Source organism: Montipora capricornis, chromosome 11, assembly GCF_036669925.1.
Source record: "Montipora capricornis isolate CH-2021 chromosome 11, ASM3666992v2, whole genome shotgun sequence".
NCBI classification, from domain to species: domain Eukaryota; kingdom Metazoa; phylum Cnidaria; class Anthozoa; order Scleractinia; family Acroporidae; genus Montipora; species Montipora capricornis.
In genome coordinates this window covers 40,048,164-40,068,163 of record NC_090893.1, presented here as the reverse complement: position 1 = coordinate 40,068,163, position 20,000 = coordinate 40,048,164, and the positions used below count along the sequence as shown (strand labels likewise).

Below are 20,000 nucleotides of genomic sequence, written 5' to 3'. Positions count from 1 at the left end.
ATGATCTTGATTCTGCGATTTTAAGTGGGCTCACTCTACCCAGTTATTCTAAGCTTTACCACTGTCCGCGTGCAGATCGTAGGGGTAGCGGGACTGCGCTATTATATCGGGACGGTCTTGATGTAAACAAAGTGTTTTCAGCCGAGTGGTCTTCGTTTGAAGTGTCGGAATGGCTTGTGGAGTTCGAACTGTTCGTCTGCGAGTTGTCATCGTGTATAGACCAACATACTCTGCGGATCATCCCGTGACTACGAGTGTTTTCTTTCATGAATTCTCGGACTATCTCGAGTCATTAGTTATGTGTAATGAGTTACTGTTAATATGTGGCGACTTTAATGTTCACATGGACGTTCCGTCAGATGCTGACACCATCCGGCTCAAGGACCTGTTGAACTCTATGGGTCTGGTCCAGCATGTTAAACGACCCACTCACATACATGGCCACACCTTGGATTTAATTATCACACGGCAGGCCGATGATATTGTGGATGGTGAGCCCCTTCCGGAGAGACATTTCTCTGACCATGCTACCGTGATATGTAAGCTAAGGGTGATGAAGCCTGCGCCAAGAATTAAGCATGCTGAATACAGGAAACTCAAATCAATTGACATAACCAAGTTGAGAGAGGCTATTCGTAACTCCCAGCTACATTAAGACCCGCCTGATGATTTGAGCATGCTGCTCGACTGTTATAACGCGACTTTAAAATCGCTATTAGACGAACACGCGCCGGTTTGGTCTCGTCATGTCATCACTCGATCCAGGCCCCCATTGTTTAATGATAACATAATTCAGGCTCGAAGGGACAGGTGGAAGGCCGAGAGAAGATGGAGGAAAACTAGAATCCCATCAGATCTTGTAGTATTCAAAGTTAAGCGGAATTATGTTGTACATCTGATGAACGAAGCTAGGTGTACTCATTACAGGCCATTTCTTGACAAGAACAGTTCGGACCAATCAAAGCTGTTCCGGGCTAGTAAGAGGCTATTAAATCTGCAAGAGGACAAGTCTATTCCACCTCATACAAACGCCTCTGTTGTCACAAATGAGATGGGTGAATACTTCATCCATAAAGTAGTTGCTATAAGATCAAAGTTAGCCGGTGACGCGGTCCCTCATGCGGTTTCTACTGAGTGTGCGCCTCACGGTTCATCGAGTACTGATGACGTTGTCACGCTATCAGAGTTTCAATCTCTCTCTGAGGAGGCTGTAAGGAAGATGGCTGTGGCTTCCATGAAGACATGTGCTCTGGACCCTTTCCCGTCATCCATCTTGTTGCTTTGTATTGAGGAGCTACTTCCAGTGATTACTAGGATGTTGAACATATCATTAGAGCATGGTTACTTCGCTGACGAATGAAAAAAGGCATTAGTACATCCTCTGCTCAAAAATCTGGTCTTCAATTGATAAACAAGAACTTCCGGCCTGTGAGTAACTTACAGTTCACGTCCAAACATACAGAGAAGGCGGTCGCTGTACAATTACAGAAGCACATGCGAGTCAATGGTTTGTTTCCAGAATTGCAAAGTGCTTACCGCCAACATCATAGCACTGAGACCGCACTACTTAAAGTGAAGGACGATCTCCTAATGACGATGGATAAAGGTCAAGTTACGTTGTTGGTGCTTCTCGACTTAAGCTCTGCATTTGACACTGTCGAACATGAAATCCTTCTAGATCGATTGAGGTCAACAGTTGGGTTGCGCAGGAAAGTACTTTCATGGTTTGAGAGTTACTTTGAGGGCAGGCCGCAGAAGGTGTCGATTAACGGGACTCTCTCAAAGCCATTTGATTTGATGTGTGGAGTCCCCCAAGGGTCATGCCTGGGTCCGCTTTTCTTTACCATCTATGTGAGTAATGATGAGATATTTTAAAAAACACCATCTGCCCTCCGTTCACACATATGTGGACGACACACAGTTGTATTTGTCATTTAAGCCATCTGACACTTTGAAGTTGAAGCTGTATCTGCCATGCAGAAGTGCATCTGTGATGTCCAAGCATGGATGAGAGAGGCTCAATGATGACAAGACTGAGTTCCTGATTATAGGTACTCGCCAGCAGCTCTCAAGTTTCAATCCAAAGCATCAAGGTTGGACAGGCTGAAGTCTCTGCTGTAGTCTCTGCGCGCAATCTAGGCACATGCTTTGATACGCATCTAGATATGGGAACTCATATTACAAAGACATGTAGCAGCGCTTTCTATTACTTGTACAACATTTATTTATTTACTTATTTGTTTATTTCTTTATTTCGCCATAAAACCAAAAAAATAATAATTACAAGAAAAGAAATGTACTTATAAGTTGACCAGATAATAAAATAAGTAAGTTACTAAAGAACAATTCACAACAGACGTCATATTAGAAAATATCTATCCAGAGAATCAACTGAAAAACTAGTACATGCTTTTATTAGTAGTAGATTGGACTATTGTAATAGCCTTTTATATGGAATCCCGGAGTATCAAACTAGAAACTGCAACGTGTTAAGAATGCAAGTGTAAGACTTACTTATCGCGCGCCCAAGTTCTGTCACATAACACCTCTGCTCGCAGAATTACATTTGTTACCAATACGCGCCAGAATACATTAGGCTGATTTAGCAACAGAACGGGAACGTCAGTGGCTAAGTCGCGTGCAGCAAAACTACCAATGAGAATTTAGAATAGAGAAGAAAAGAGTGGAGTCTATTCTATTCTGAATTCTCATTGGTGTTTTTTCTGCGCGCGCCGTCGCCACTGGCGTTCCCGTTCTGTTGCTGAATCAGCCCATTATAAGATACTTCCGGTAACTTATAAAATTTTGCACGGTCATGCGCCTAAGTACCTTTCAGATCTAATTAGCATTCAACAGCCTTTGTGCTATAGCTTAAGACGAAATGACAATGATCCCTTGCTTAAAAGACCAATTGCGAAAACAAAGAAAACAATGGGTGACAGAGCATTTCAGATAGCTGCTCCCCTTTTATGGAACAAGTTACCTAGGTCTGCACGGGAAGCAAGGAACTTAGAATCTTTTAAGACTATAATTAAAACATGTTTCTGCAAGGAATCGTTTCAGTTATCTTAGTAATTTTCTTTTATCCATTAGTATTTTAGAAGTTCTTTCTACAGTTGTTATTATTCTATGTTAGATTTTTAATGTAAATAGTTTGTAAGCTTTATTGAAAGACTTGTAAGATTTATAATACAGGTGTAAGTTTAGTTATTAAGTTATACACTATTGTGATGGGCTTTTGAATATTGTATAGAAAAGGCGCAATATAAGTAATAAATTATTATTATTATAATTATTATTAAAATTATATTTAATCAAGACATGTTTCGGATGAAACATCATCCATCGTCAGTTGTACAATGAGAAATAAACTGAAGTTGAGCAATGAAAAGTGTAACAAAGTGAGATATAACATGAATAATTTAGGATGAAGGCGAGAACAGAATAAAAACACACAACCACGAAACAAACCAAACAAAAACCACACTATTTAAGCTAAGAAAAGAAACTAATTAGTATGAAAGGGATAAATTAAGAACATCTTAATTTATCCCTTTCATACTAATTAGTTTCTTTTCTTAGCTTAAATAGTTGGTTTTTGTTTGGTTTGTTTCGTGGTTGTGTGTTTTTATTCTGTTCTCGCCTTCATCCTTAATTATTCATGTTATATCTCACTTTGTTACACAATTTATTGCTCAACTTTAGTTTATTTCTCATTGTACAACTGACGATGGATGATATTTCATCCGAAACACGTAGTGATTAAATATGAATTTCAAAAACATCGTATGGATCATCAAAGCGATATCTTACTTCGTGCTGCTACGAAGTTTTGGTATTATTAAAATTCTATGAAGCGGATTCAGAGCCACCTTAAATTACTGAAAAATTATGGCAGGTATGAATCCGCTCCACAGAACTTTTTTCAACTTTGCAGAGAGTTTCATCTTGGCCTACTGATTACTTTTGCGCAATAAAAAATTGGGGTCACCGTAGTTAATGCATGGAGGTGGTTATGAAACTCGACAAGTTCCTTTGTTTCATGTTTTTGTCCGTATTTTTAGCCTTGACCCTGTACAAAACACACCTTTTTTCGAGAACATAACCAATCAAATCCTTCGATTAAATTATACGCAACTAATTTGCAAACCGGTGCGAAGCAAAAACGTCCATTTTTGTCTACTTTGATAATAACTGAAAAACTGTCTGATAGATCTTTTTTCAAAAAATGTTGACGGCTTCGTCCTCATATTGTTTTACTAATTCCCGAAATTTCAACCCCGGTCGTACTGCTAGGTTTTGAGAAAAAGGCCTTTGAAATGTATAGTTTCCAGTCCCCCCTCCAGGAGCACGTTCACTATATTTAGCATTTTCCCCTGATTCGCATTTATTCGTTAGGCAAAATTACATTTTACATCAATTGCAGTGACTAACACGTCAGAAGAGACATCCCGTTGCTTCCATTTCACAGATTTCAAAATCTTGATCTTTTTCTTCAGGATGACTGTGGTAAGCCAAAAAGCTTTAGACGAAATAGCGAATTGATCCTCGCATTTACCTGGAAAATTTAAGCAGAAGCTCATGACTAGGAGCGAACAACTCCAATACTTAAAGCCCATGTCAAAGTATTTTTACAGACCAGGGGCCCGTTTCTCAAAAGTCCCGATAACTTCTCGGGCCCGAAAAGCCATTTGTGAAACTGCCAACCACTTGCTTTGGAAAGCCGATCTTTTAACATGTTTTAAACTGTAAGGTAACAAAAAGAAAAATGACTGTGAAGTTTGACGATTTAAATCCTCTCCATTCTTGAGATACAAAGGGAATTGTGTCAACCGAAAATGGCACGTAAAGTTTCGGGACTTTCGAGAAAAGGACCCCAGGGCCCAGTTGTTGAAAAGATTGATAGCGCTATCAGTCAGATAAATCACTATCCAGTGGATAAGTCATAGCGAAACCAATTGCGCTATCCAGTGGATAATGATTTATCCGGTGGACAGCATTATCCACCTTTTGAGCAACGAGGGCCAGGAGCCCATGTACGATCTATTTTTAGATAATTCCGGTTCGGTGACACTATAACATCAAGTTAGTTTCCTGTGATTGGTCATCGGGCTCCTACAGGAGTCTCATTAGCGAGAAATTCAATCCAAAAATATATGGCGGTCCGTGAAAAGGCCGTGACAGGAATATAGGGCTACATGCACTGATTAAAGCAATTGCCTGTTATAGACACTTATACCACCTATTTGGTGGCTCCAAAGGGATTCGCTATAAACCCGCTTTTCAAATATACGTTAATTTCATTCATGGAGTCCATCACCGGAACAAATGAGCCCAACAAATTGACCTGCTCCCAACTGAGTGGCTTCAAAGCTCAGTTTGTAGTGCATTGCACCAGCATCGCAGAGGGTCATGGGATCGAATCCCGTTGGAGTCACCTGATTTTTTCAGGTGACTTAATAAGAGACAATTGCTAAAATTTTGCAGATAAGTGAGAGGATAACTTCCCTCTTTCGTCTAAAGATTTTTCTGCTTGTAACTTTACAAAATGAGGGGTGGTCCACAGGGGTAGTCCATGGACCTGTTCCATGTTTTGTATGCGTCCGGTATTTATTTACAAAATGGTCTTGACTATAAACTTCATCCGGAATGTAATTTCTCCGACTCTGAGATAATTAATGAAATCACTTTTTGTGGAAATATTCTTAACTCAAGGGAAAGACATCATTGTCGGCTCTGTCTAAATATAGATCACCTAACTATCACGTAAATGCTTTTTAGATTAATTTGAAGATGTTCTTTCCATTATTTCGAAAGACAACAAATGTTGCTGTGATGAATGATTCTAATTTAGATTTACTTCAGTACAATCATAATGTGCTTACTTAGGAATTTATCGAATGTCTATTTTCAGACGCTTTTTTTACCACTCATATCGAGTCCAACTCGCCTGACTTCCTATTTTGCAACATTAAGGACGGTGTCTACTAATTCTAAGGTATTTTTGCGCGGTTTACTGAATATGCGGAAAAAGCAGATCTCAACAAGTGTTATTGAAATCCCAAAGGAAAATTAGGAGTAACCACACATTTTTCGAAGATAATTAATGCAATATATGGCTTAATTATCTCTGAAAAATGGGTGGTTACCCCCAATTTTATTTTCTACTTTCTCCGCATAGTTTTGAACCGTGCAAAAATAACCCTGTATTAATATGAACTACCCATAGGAAATCCGAGTATCTCGAGATGCGCAGAACGTATACGCAATAACAATAGTAGATAACATATTTACCAATCTTCTGTCAACACATGTCTTCACCGGTATTGTTTTCAATGATTTATTGCATCATTTTCAGATCTATGCTCTTTTATGATGAAGTTTTGCCGCACAAAAGTGAGAAGAAACTTTTTAAGCGCTCGTTTAGAGAAGACAATTTAAACAAATTCGATTAATCTCTTACGCTCACTCATTGGTTGAAACTTCCAAACATGAATCCTACAGTATTCATAAATGAATACTAGAGGCAATTTGATTTCTTATTTCCAATAAAATGCATCAAAGGCAAACAAATGAACAAGTTTATGTCTTCTTGATTGGCCCCAGCCATACTGAAATCTATAAATCGGAAAAATAGCCTTTATAAAAAATTAATCAAATCACCAGTAAGTCTTGTAAACTACAATATAAGACGTAAAAAATAGACTCAACCACATAATTCGCAAGTGCCAAACGCTCCTTCTATGATAATAAGTTTGAAAAGGACCTTAAAATTGGAAATTGCTAATTGAAGTGATAAATTAGCAAACGGGCAAGCCTTCATTGCCACCATCCTTTAAATGTGAAGGGAAGTGAATCACCGATCCCAAGGTGATTGCTGACTTCCAGGGCTTGAAATTGCGACTCACTGGTCGCCAATGCGACCAAAAATTTAGCGCTGGCGACTAGATTTTCAGAACTGGTTGCCAGCTGGCGAATCACATTTTGTCTGATATCCCAGGAAGGCAGGATAAACAGTAGACAACTCTTTTGTATTTGAATCTTTATATGATGAAATCGTTCGGAACTGGTAGCTAGAACACGACTCACCTTTCTTTCTACATTAAAATAATGTATTTATAAATACTTCAAGAAAATCGGTTTCTCACATTGTTAATTAATGGCACAAATGTACTTCGATACTTCGATCACCGCGTTAACTTTACTAGGCGCCATATTAGGGAGCTTAAGCACGCGCGTTTTTGAAATGATATGATATGATATGATATGATATGATATTTTATTATTTATGCACGGTAAAATCATCAGCTAAGATTACAAACAATGCTAAAATCTAAATTACAAAAGGTAAAATTTTAAAATGATTACAAAAAATACAATTAAACTATATTAATTCTAAAGCTGCTTTCCATGAATGCCGTGCTCTATACTAAAAACTGTCTTTAATCAGATTTTTGAAAAGCCCAAGAGACTCTGCTTGTCTCGCTTTGAGGGGTAAGCTATTCCAGACAACCGGAAGAGAACATTTCGAGTGCCAGGACAGTAGTGTCTACTAGAATTTTATACTAATCATCTCTGATGAAAAAAAGATACTTAGCAATGTGAATGTGGTTTTGTGAAGACAAGTTTAAATGGAAAGCAGCTCATTTCCGGTTGACGTCCGCGTCTCAAAAACACGCTTGCTTATAAGCTACCTATTGTTTCGGCGGCTTCGTGGGATCGTGGGCGCACTTAAACACCGTATGCTTCTTGCCGGTTACGTGAATTTGCGTCCGGAAAAGGAAGATTCATCGTCAGTTGTGAATGCTGAAAACGTATATTTAGACATATTACCGAAGGACCTCCTCGGAACTGGCTTTATATTGATAATATATTGATAATGAACCTGGAAATCGCATAATGAGTTTGAAATTTGCATGGAACCTTCAAAGAGTAACCTGTACCTTTAATGTAAAGTGGGTTAGAGAACTTGTCCCCTCTGTTAGAAAGAGAACACCTGCAAAATTGACTGCACAAGGTGATTAATAAATGGAGATAGATATCGGTAGAAAAGTACGCTCAGAAACCAAGTTCCTCTGATTCTAGAGGCCACTGAAACCGTATACAAGCCGCTCCTTTATTTTTTCTCGGTCGGAGACTGGTACGAGCATTGTGGTTGTGTGGGGCCTAGGCCGAGCAATATTATTGCAGTATTGCATTTACTCGCGATAAACTGAGGGAAGTTGCTTGCCACACAAGCTGTAGGATAATAAAGAATTACGTTTTGAAGAGGTGAAAAGCAAGGATAAAGGCCCCATGTTTGCCTTGCTATGGAAAACACGGACTGTGCTTCGCTCTATTTCAAATGACCTTAAACTGAGAACACCATCACCAAACTAAAGACAAAGCCGAAAACAACAATGGCTTTAGAGATCTTCCTCGTGGTTTTTTTTGTGCTATTTAATAATTGACTTTCCTTGCATGCAAAATTGGCCACCAAAATTTATGATCTGGCGACCAAATTTTCCACATTACTCGCCAGCTGGCACCTGAGCAAAAAGTTACAGTTCAAGCCCTGACTGACAGATTTTGTAAATATTTTATACCGCAATATTGGCCCAAGCCTTGCAAGTGCTATACCAGCAGTTAATTCTAATTTTCGTTCATTCCTCATCAACAATAATAACAATCCTATTACTCTAAAGCCAACTACTACAATAGAACTTGAAAATATTTCTAAAACATTAGCTTCTGGGAAAGCCCCTGGTTATGACAACATTTCAATGGGTGTAACGAAAAGCCCTTTTCAATTAATTTCGTCACCTTTAGCGAATATTATTAACCAGTAGCTGCAAAAAAGCATTTCCCAGACAAAGCGAAAATTGCTAAAGTAATTCCTGTTTACTAAAGTGAGGATCCTTTTTTTGTGTGAATTACAGACTTATTTCTCTATTATCGACTTTTTCTAAATGTTTTGAGAGAGTTATGTACACTCCGTTAACAGATTTGGTTCAAGCATATGACATACACTACTGTTGTCAATATGGTTTTCGGAACACCACTCTAGCTACTTCTCTTGCACCTATTCACCTTATTAACAAAATTTCATCTGCAAATGATCGGCACGAGACCACTGCAGGGGTTTTCCTAGATCTCTCTAAAGCATTTGATACCATTGACCATCAAATCCTATTTGGCAAGTTGGAACATTATGAAATTCCTTGCCTGGCTTTGGAGCGGATTAAAAGTTAATTTCTTGTCGCCAACAATTTGTTCAATTTAATTCTACATGTTCCTCTAAGCAGACTATTAAATGTGATGTCCGTCAAGGTTCCATTTTAGGTCCACTATTCTTCTTATTATATATTGACGATCTTCCCTATGGTTCTCAATTAACTCAGCCTTTACTTTTTGCTGATGACACCAGTATTTTTTATTCACATTCAAACCCAAAAAGGGTACAATCTGTATTAAATGACAAGCTGCCTGCGCAATTATGATATGTGGTTGAAATGTAGCAAGCTCTCAGCTCTCTATTTATGTTATCTTTAAACCAAGACAGAGAATAGCTAATGATGATTTTAACATATTCTTTGGAATTCAATTACTAAAACAAACAAACGTATTCAAATTTCTGGGTGTCTATCTTGATAAGCATCTTACTTGGAAGCTCCACCGTGATAAGTTTTTTATCAAAGCAAATCGCAAAATCCGTTGGTGTTATATTTTGATCTCGATTCTACCTTTCTTCAAGAACCAAGCTAGCCCTGTACTAATTTATCCTTGGTTCACTTATTGTAATTCCACTTGGTCTTCTGCATATGTCTCCAATTTAAATAGAACTAAACCCTCCGTGAGGGTACACTGGGTTGCCTGTGGTACGTGCAGCGTTCCAGGCAATTTTTTCAAGTTGGGGGGTCATTAAAGACCATTTAAGGGGTCACCCAGAAGTCATACCAGCATAGTCCCTTTGGCTCACAGGTCCTCACACGTTCGTACGACGAAACAAATCCTTTTCTCAGGTTAAATACCTGGCTACCGGCCTATTAATTAATCATTTGTCAGAAAGAAGAAATTCCTGTCCTCTTCGAAAAATGTTCACATGCATTGCCTAGGTGTGGTAGTGAAGGAACACAGCGATTTCTTCTATAATGTCAATTGAGCTGTGTCCTGTCTTCCAGGAGATTCAAGTTGTCTTTGCGTAATATGTAGGTCTAACAGTACACGATATTGTTTTGGTATTGTCTATCATTGTAGCGCCATGGAGAAGTCTTAGGGCGCGTTCGATTGACCCTATTCCGGAATAAGAATACGTGGAGTGATGATTAAAACGGTATGTTTAGCGCGTTTCGAAGCAGCAAGGATGATAAAAATATGTTTAAAATAGCATTTTAGCAGATGTTTGACAATTTTAATGTGAATCTCCGTAAAAACGAAGGATTTCTAACTTATATTCCATATATTCCTATTCTGGAATACGGTCAATCGAACGCACTCTTAGATAAATAGCCCCTTGAGAAGACATGTGGTTACAAGCAAAGTACTGAACCCAGAGAGATTGAAGAAAATAAAAGGGAATCTAGAAACATTGGCTTCTGGGCTGAAATGTTGATCATGCAACTTCTTTCGACCACAAGTGTAAGCGTGCACTGACAGCATCTGACATCTTTGTAATCTGACAGCTTTGTAAACAAAAGTTAAAGCTGAAGTTAACCCATGTCCGACAGGGTTAGTAACTGGATGGGCGACCTAAGAAATATATCACTCAGTAACAGAAGCATAGGACCGAAAATTCTATTTTAATGCTATCAAATGCGAACCAAGCAAGACACAGATTTTGTTAGCTTGCTTTATGCAAAACAATTATTCATGTAAAAATAAATAAATATGGATACACAGTTTTTAAGAAGAGCAGAAGGAAGTTTCAGGACGATCCATCGAGAATATAAATATTTTGCCATCGGTAACAAAATTTACGACATGAAAACAACATTAATTTTGAACCACGAATATAAAAAGTTATCATCAGCGAAAAACATTTTGGGAGATTTTAGTTCTGTTGTTGTAATTGTACTTTTGGCTGCACCGAGTAAATCGCACATCGAATTCAGCGGGCGCAGTGATCAAGTTACCGCGGCATGTTTACTCGCGAAACAGCGAGCATCTGTGTCAAATGATGCTTAGATACCAAGTTTTTGTTTTTGTTAGTTTTCTTTTTCTTTCAATTGTTATAAATTTTGACAAGAAATGTGCTAATTCAACACAAATATCTCAATCACCCAACTCTCAGAGGTTAATCAAAGTTTCAGGAAAATCAAAAAATTACTCTCCAAGACAAGGTTACTTATCACCAGGTAATTCCATCGTTTTGGTACTAGCAGCTACTTTATTATTCATCAGCGTCACAATCTATTTACGATTTTGGGGGTCATTTTGTTGAAACTCAAGCACGCTTCCAACAGACCTGTTTATTTTCGTGACTTATGCGTTACCACAAAAATTCTCCCCGTATCACATTTCAACACATGTATGCAAATTTGCTAAGCTCGAAAATTACACAACATGATAAATTTACAAAAGCTGGAAATTTCACAGAAATATTTTCCAGCGAAACATTTATGGAAACAAGCAACATATTTGTTATAAGATGCAAGAAACCCTTCCTATTTCAGTTGCGTGAGTGCAAGCGAAACACACAATCACAAAGCATATGCAACTAAATAAATTTCTGACAGTTCACATCAAACCCTTTTCGAAAGAACCTTGACCGTACATAATAAAGCACAAAAGAGACAACAAGCTTTAATTCAAATAATTTTTCACTGTCAAATTTCCTTTTTTTTTTAACCTTTGCAGAGTTGAGTACAAAATGTATGTACTTGCCAGACAAACAGGCAAATCAATAGATGCGACTTCAGTAAACACTGTGAGACACACAACAGAGATCACAGATCTACTTGTGGTGTTCGATTCCTTCTCTGTCTTTGTTGCACTCGTAAGTTACCAGAGAAATTTCCATTTGCTTTCAGTGTTGTACGTAACACCACCTTGGCGAAATATTAGAAGTACAGCTCATTTTGATTTCGGCTCGATCGACGGGTGAAAGATTCACGCTAACGAAGTCCATTACTCGTCGCTTTTAAGATTCCAGATCTTTATGTTTCACCGCCTGTCTTGACGTTCCATTCTTGAGCTCCATGTGGGTATATTTTGTTTAAAGATGTACGAAAACGCCATTCGCGTTACAATGACTTTCGACGCCATTACAGGTTAATTGTGCAGAGAAATCTACGCATTACCCCAGCCCCCTCAAACCTAACAAAATACGCACAGAAGACTCTATGCACAAAGACACCAGGGGGAGTAGGGGAGTGACAGGCAAGACTTTTTCCGACACGGGAAAAAATAACAAAAATAACAAAAAAACCCACGAAATAAAACCCAGATTCCGACTGGGTTTGCCATACTGGCAACCCAGTAATATTCTACTTGCAAAAGCGTGCTGTGCGAGCAATAACAAATTCAGATTATCGAGCGTATTCTGCTCCTTTATTTGCGAAACTAGGCATCATGGACATTTTTCAATAAATTCATTTCAATTTTCTAAGTTTATGTTTTATTCTTGCAATCCGTTGTGGCCTCCGATGTTTTTGAATTTATTTGACACACGCCACCAAGTGCTCAATTACAGTACTAAAACAGCAAACAATTATCGGCTACATGTTGCACTAGCATGAAACAATTTACAATTCTTTATCAAGGTTCAAAAATCTGGAACTCTCTTCCTGGATCAATTATTAAATCATCTAGTTATCTAAACTTTAAGAAAAATATGTTAGCGTTTCTTGAGTTATAGTTATGCCGCACAAGCATTGCGTGAGATTATTTAGATTAATGAATAAGCATATGATGCGGGGGCCCCTCTTTTAAGCCCGGTGGTTTCTTGGGGTCTCCTCACCACAATTATTGTAATATCCATCCTTTCTTTTATTAATGACTCTATTCTTCTTATTGGTTGCCTTTGTAATATCATTAATTATGTGGCAAACAAACATTCATATATTAAAAAGACATTAGTAGACTAAGGCCTGTTCCAAACGTCGTGCTACTGCCGTGCCGAACTCAAATGAAATCGTCATTTCGATTTAAGCACGACAGTAGCACGCCGTTTGAAACCATTAAGCGCGGCACGGCTAACTTAGGATCGGCACGACTACTTAGCACGGCAGGACTTGCTGTGCTGCACGGCAGTACACGACTTGGTTTCAAACGGCGTGCTATTGTTGCGCCGAACTCAATTCATAAATTAATTTAATGTATTTTGCATTATTTGCATACTATTAAGCTGATGATTTGTTTTGTCTTTTGAATTTGGCGCGACTGTATTAGGTTCGACGTTTAAAACCGCTGTAACTTAATTACCATCAAAAAGCAGAAATATTGTATTTTTTTCCTGCATTTTAGATTTTCGATGGAAATAATGACCAGAATACAGCAAAGAAAAATGTTCTAAGCAATGTACTAATAACAAGGTGGCTACGTTTTGTGGTGAAGGACTTCAAAGACTATGCTTGTATGAGGACAGAGGTGTATGGAGTGAAGCAAAAACCAGGTAAACCAACCAACTAATAACAACAACAACAATAATAATAATAATAATAATAATAATAATAATAATAATAATCAAAGGAGGGCATTTTAAATTTATTTTAATCATATGTATTTATCATGATTTATTTGTAAAGATACATATTTACATATAGTTTTTCAGTTTTTATACAAATACGTTAGAATTAGTCATTTTAGCGTTATTATGTATTATATTTTTAGTTCATATGCATTGATTGGTTACGGTTTGCCGCCCAATCAAGCCTTATAGGTCTGGCCATCCAAAAGTTTGTATACTGCCATACTAATAATAGACATGTAAAAACTAGCGATATAATGTTAAATTTCCGACGTTTCGGCTGCCTCATGAAGCCATTATCAAGGAGTTGGAAATGAATATGCGAGTTCATAATAGATATAAAATACTCCAAATTTGTATAAATGAAGATGAGTTAGACAAAGGCTGTGTTTTCACGAGCGGTTTGTCAGGTCGCTTAGCGAGTGACAACCGAAAATTCCGTGAAAAAAAAAAAAACTGTTCCTTTCCCAACTCGCTTATAGTTAAGTGAGTCGGCAAATTTCAATAGAATTCTCATTAAATTTAAGCCACCAAAAACCAGGTAGCTTAAGCGAGTTGGCAATTACTGTCAACCAATGAGGAGTCGCTTGCGGTTATCTAAATCGGAAATACAACAGTCGTGCTATTTTTATTATTTTATTATTGCATTGGCACGTGCGCTATCCTCATTGAATCTTACCTGTGAATATACGTATCAATTTTTAAGTCGCTGAACAAAGTCTGCAAACAAACCATTTTCAGGAATGTTAAGCGAGACAACGGCTGTCGTGAAAACTCGGCCAAAGACTTAAGCACGGATTATATCTGTTTGCACAATCAGCCGTGGTCTTAATTGTTTGATGTACTGCATTTCGTTAACCGGAAACAGTCCAATTTGTTCCGTGCATTTTTTTCAGCACTCTAAAGGCCCAGTAATACGGGCAACACTTTTCTTGCAACTTGTCGGGCAAAAATGTTGCGTTGCAAGTTGAGATGGTTTGTTGCGCGTAGTACCACCTTCTTGCGCAAGAAATTTTCATGTTGCTAAAAGTAAAATGGAGGTCTACGTTTTGCAAGACAAAAATTTGTTGCGCAAGAAGGTGGCAATACGCGCAACAAACCATCTCAACTTCCAACGCAGCATTGTTGCACGACAAGTTGCAAGAAGAATGTTACCCGTATTACTGGGCCTTAAAGCAGCTCAGGAGGTCTTCAGGGACAGCACCCGCGTGGTCTTGATCATAATGCTTGCGTACAGAAGATGACGTACTATTGTGGCCATCCACGCGTGTATGTAGATGGCCACGTGTGTAGCCAACATAGCTACCTGTATCGCACAGGTTGCATTGCCGAAATTGGAACACAACGCACTGTTGATTAACCAGCTGTGGTTTGGTCTCGCATTCTTGGAGGTCTTGGCCAATTTTTCGACTGGGTTGGACTGTAGTTTGGAGCTTGAGACTTGAATCTTTCAACTGAGTTAGCAGAATCCTGGGCCCGGTTGTTTGAAAGCCGATTAACTTGATCCAGGATTAGCGTAAACTTTTGTTTCGTGATTTCAACTTTTTGGTGAAAGTTTCTTTTACCTATTTTGGTTTTTCAAGATTGACTTCTTGTAATGTAACGTTTTGGCAAATATCAGCGTTGATCAGCATTAAGTAGTAGAGAAAAAAATCCCTTGGCTCATTTTTTATCTGGGATTAGAGTTAATCGGCTTTTGAACAACTGGGCCCTGGTCCTTAAATGGTACGACTACCCATTCACGTTATCTCTCACCACTTTCACCGATGCCTGCGATTGATGCTGGTCAGTAAGTCTTGAGTTGACAAAGGTATTAATGGTAGAGTTGATAAGGTGTTGGGTGTACTTCAAACGTGAGAACAGGGACTTTAAGGAATAGGCTCACGATGAGGACAAACGGTACGCGCAGTCATGCATAGTTGTTAATAAGCTTCGTTTGTATCTATTGTCAATGTGACTATGGTAGTGGAGAAGTACACCAGTACTGGTAGGCTTCACGTAGACCTTAGTCTCGATTTGGGGCTCTCGGTTTAGGAGGTGGGTGCCGAGAAAGGGAAGCATTTCATCCTTTTCAATCTCCATGCTAAAACTGACTAGGCCTCTCCAGATTCTGCTCCGAAAAAGCTAAAAAGTTGCTAAGAAATATGCCATAAAGTTGCTGAAAAGTTGCTCAACAATTTTGTGAAGTTGCTCGAATATTTTTATATTTTTAATACAGCATGTCTAATTTTAATAACAATTGTTTTATAATCAACATTAAGGTACAACTAAGTAACTAGTTACAACAAATTAGGCAACCTTTAGTTGAATCCAAGTAGCTAGTTACAAAAAGCTAGACAGTCAGTGTAACAAGCTCGTTCCCAGGGCTTTTCCCTTCTCGTGGGGGGCGCCCCCACGAGAAGAGAAAAGCCTTGGCAACGAGGGGGAGTCTACCCAAACCCAATTCTCGTAATTAATTACCACGTCTACGTGATACCCACTCAAAGGGTAAAAATATGAATTTTACTAGAAAGATGTTTAGAATTTTAACCAAGACAATTTTAACTTGTTTATTTGAAAAAAGGGGGAGTTATTCAACATTTTGGTTCAAAATAGCCCAAAAGTTACAAAAAAGTGCTAGTTTTTCGGAAAGTTGCTAGAAATTGCTCTTTGACAAAAAAGGTCCTCAAAATCCTAAAAGTTGCTAAAAAGTTGCCGAGCAGAATCTGGAAAGGCCTAAAACTGACAGCAGGATGGGCGTGGTTGAAGGTGTTTAGGAATTCCGTAGCTGTAATTATATCAGGCATAACCGTGACAGTGTCTTCAACGTATCTGCGGTAATAATCTTTGGAGCTTTCGTTCCAGTTATAGTTTTTCTTCCAATGATGAAATAAAAACGTTAGCAAGCAAAGGCTCGAGGGGGGACTCCATGGCTATTCAGTCCATTTGCTCATACAAGGTACCATTAAACTGGAACAACTGTCCCTTGGTGGCCACGCTCAAGAGATCAACAAGGTCATCTTAAGAGATGTTTAGATCGAGATTAAGCTTACCAGTACTGGTTTACTTCTCCACTATCATAAACACGTCGACAACCAATACAAACGAAGCTTATTAACAACTATGCTTGATCGCGCGTACCGTTTGTCCTCATCTTGAGCCTATTTCTCGGAGGAGTGTGAACGCTTAAAGTCCCCGTTCTCACGTTTGAAGTACCCCCAACACCTTGTCAACTCTACCATTAATCCCTTTGTCAACTCATGAGTTACTGACAAGCATCTATCGCAGGCATCGGTAGAAAGGGTGGGAAATGACGTGACTCGGGTAGTCATATCATTTAAGATTCAGTTGAAAGATCTGTCTCAAGCTCCAAACTACAGTCCAACCCGTCTTTGTCAGTCCAAAAATTGGCCAAGACCACAGCTGGTTAATCACCAGTATGTTGTGTCCCAATTTCAATATAACCTGTGCGATGCAGGTAGCTGTTGGCTACACACGTGGCCATCTACATACACGCATTGATGGCCATAATAATGCGTCATTTTCTGTGCGCAAGCATTATGATCAAGACCACGCGGGTGCTGTCCCTGAGGACCTCCTCAGCTGCTTTAGAGTGTTGAAGAAATGCATGAACAAATTGGACTGTGCCGTTAACGAAATGCTTTACATCAAACAATTAAGACCACGGCTGAACTATCCGCGCTAGAGTCTTTGTCTAGCTCTTCTTTACTTATGCATATTTGGATGAATTTATATCTTTTATGAACTCGGATATTCATTTCCAGCACCCTGATAATGGCGTCGGAAATTTAACATTATATCGCTAGTTTTTACATGTCTGTGTTTCTCATAATTATATAATAATAATAATAATAATAATAATAATAATAATAATAACGATTATTATTATTATTAGTAGTAGTAGTATTATTGTATTATTATCATTTTATCGTTATTTTTTGATAATAAAATAATATACATTGTATTCAACTTTAAAAAAAAAGGAAAAAAGTAAGGATTGGAAGCACTATACAACATTAAGAATTAATTATAAATCATAAGCGTACAATCAGTGTGTGTGTCAATAACAATTCCGCAAATACATTCCTTGGGGCTCAGATGTGATCAACTAGCTCTTGCGGCAAGCACAGTGTTTTAACATCTACATTTACATCTACATCTATATGTTCCAGCACTCGGCAAACTCCCTTTTTGACTTGTGGCTGTTTCTGCTCAGGTAGCCTCATACAGCACAAGCCTTTTTAGAGACATCACCACAAAGCAGGCCACTTCTGCTGGAGAGAACAGGACAGCTACAACACCGGAGACTTTATCCCCTATTCTTCTCGAATAGTGCTTGGGTTCTTTAACATCCTACAGGGAACTTATGAATACAGAAGATATTTGTGAGACGGAGCCCACCGTTTATAGTCCTTATTCGAGAAGACTTGAAAAGTCTTACCATTTGCAGATGAAATTACCAAGGCAGCACTTTCTCCTCGGTTATTTTAAGATCCTGAGTGTTGATTTGGCCGGGGCTCAAACCCGCGACTTCCCGCGTGACAGCCCGATGCAACCAACTGAGCCATAGGTGCGCGGTTTTAAATTAAGACATCGAAGAAGAAAATTTCAAGTTAAATGAATAAAACTTCTAAAAGAAAAAAGAAAAAAATAATGCTTTCGATCTGTAAATCTGAATCAACGAAGTCTAGCTGTCGTCTTCTGGATCTTGTACCTTTCACGCATAGTATCGCAGAGCGTACGATAGCGAAAGGAACTTTAGATCTTATCAAAGAAATAACGCATGAGTGACGTTCTCCGTTCTTATTTGCGATTAGCTCCGCAAGTCTGCTGTGGTACTTAACACACTCATCCGCCATTTTGCCTGTGGTCGTGAAAACTAAGGGAGTGAACGTCCCCTTTTCGATCTCCATTACTCTTTCCGCATACTGCCTCTTCTTCTCGTTCTCATGCTTCTTATAGATCTGCTTAGGAGTCAAGTCTCTGCAAGAGTCTATATTGGAGTGCAGATCTCTGTCTCGTCCAAAAGCCTCGGGCGTGTATATCCAAACGTCTCCCCAGTGAGCTCCTCAAGGACCGGCTCTACTTCCACATCATTACAGACCATCCTTAGCATCTCTGCTTCCAACTCACGAATTTCGTTATGGCGCTGGATAATGAATCCGCCGCGCTGACACACCCTTGCGTGATCCACGCTAAACTGAACACCGCGTGCGCAGATCATGGATGTGTCCGTTATTTCCAGGTCGTATCGTAACTTGATTGCATCTGTAAATTCCTTCCTATTCAGATTGTAATCTAGCTCTTTGTGAATCACAGTCAACCAATTTGATGATCCCTTCTCTGAAGCTAACTCAACAGCCCTCTTAGCTTTTGTCGGCTGGGAGCTGTTCACCTGCTCTAGCCTCTCACTTAGACAGTCATCTTTTTGTTTTCCTGTGCTCAGTTGCAGTGTTCGAATTTCTGAGGCATCTGGAGGCTGGTGCTCTTGCTCAACAACTCGCCTCACGAGCGGATTAATAACTTTGATTGAAATTCAGAACATGAGGTCTCATTCAAGGCCTCCCATGCGCACAGGGACACCAAGGAGGTCGCTCTCTACTTGAGTGTGAGTGTTATGGCCAGTGACAGCTGGTCTGAGAACCTCATTAATCGCGCGCTCAAGTGGCTCTAATAATTCTGTCATATCAGGTAATGTTCTTAGGAAATATGTTCAACGGTGCCGCAGACCAAATGATAATGATAATAGGGAGGGAGCTGAGATACTTTGTATGAGGATGTTTGGTATAGCGCAGAATATGGTGGGTTTGATCCAAAACAACATAAAACAGTGGAAGACAGTTTTAACCACTGGAGGTGAAGCTCTTGGCGAAGTTCATATCAGAAGAGGAATATTTCATGGAGACAGCCTTTCATCCCTCCTTTTCGTGATATCGCTCATCCGGGCACTAACACTCGTGCTACGAAAAGTAAAGTCGGGGTATGATCCTGGCGACGGGAAAAGAATGATTAATCATTTGCTTTTTAAGAACGATCTTAAGAAGCCATATGGTAAAAATGAAAATCAAGTTGACTCTCTTGTCCCATCAGTTAGAATTGTGGCCGAAGATATGCCGATGGAGTTCGGAATACCAAGGTGTGCAATCCTATTGATGAAACGCGGAAAAGTGATCCAAAGTGAAGAAATCATGCTACCGGGGAATAAAAAGATGCGATCACTGAATGTTGATGAGAATGAAAACTACAATTATCTTGGGGTGCTAGAAGCGGATGATGTAAAACAGTAAAATGAAGGACTGGATCCAGAAGGAATATTTTCGTACGCTTAAGACAA

General features: G+C 39.0%; 3 protein-coding genes and 1 pseudogene across 3 annotated transcripts in view; all 4 read left to right on the top strand.

Moving 5' to 3' along the window:
* LOC138024756 (uncharacterized) overlaps nt 1–1,360 on the top strand; it is a 1,389-nt pseudogene extending 29 nt beyond the window's left edge.
* The window catches only part of LOC138024287 (lactadherin-like), a 296,558-nt gene that overhangs the window by 15,463 nt on the left and 261,095 nt on the right, over nt 1–20,000 (top strand). The gene's annotated exons all lie outside the window — the stretch shown is intronic.
* LOC138024267 (single-stranded DNA-binding protein 3-like) overlaps nt 1–20,000 on the top strand; it is a 699,715-nt gene that overhangs the window by 429,334 nt on the left and 250,381 nt on the right. The gene's annotated exons all lie outside the window — the stretch shown is intronic.
* Nucleotides 1–20,000, top strand: part of LOC138024755 (uncharacterized) — a 77,790-nt gene that overhangs the window by 13,426 nt on the left and 44,364 nt on the right. Inside the window, exon 3 of the mRNA XM_068871951.1 lies at nt 13,444–13,591. Within this exon, the coding sequence (XP_068728052.1) occupies nt 13,444–13,591 (148 nt within the window). The remainder of the gene's footprint in view (nt 1–13,443; nt 13,592–20,000) is intronic.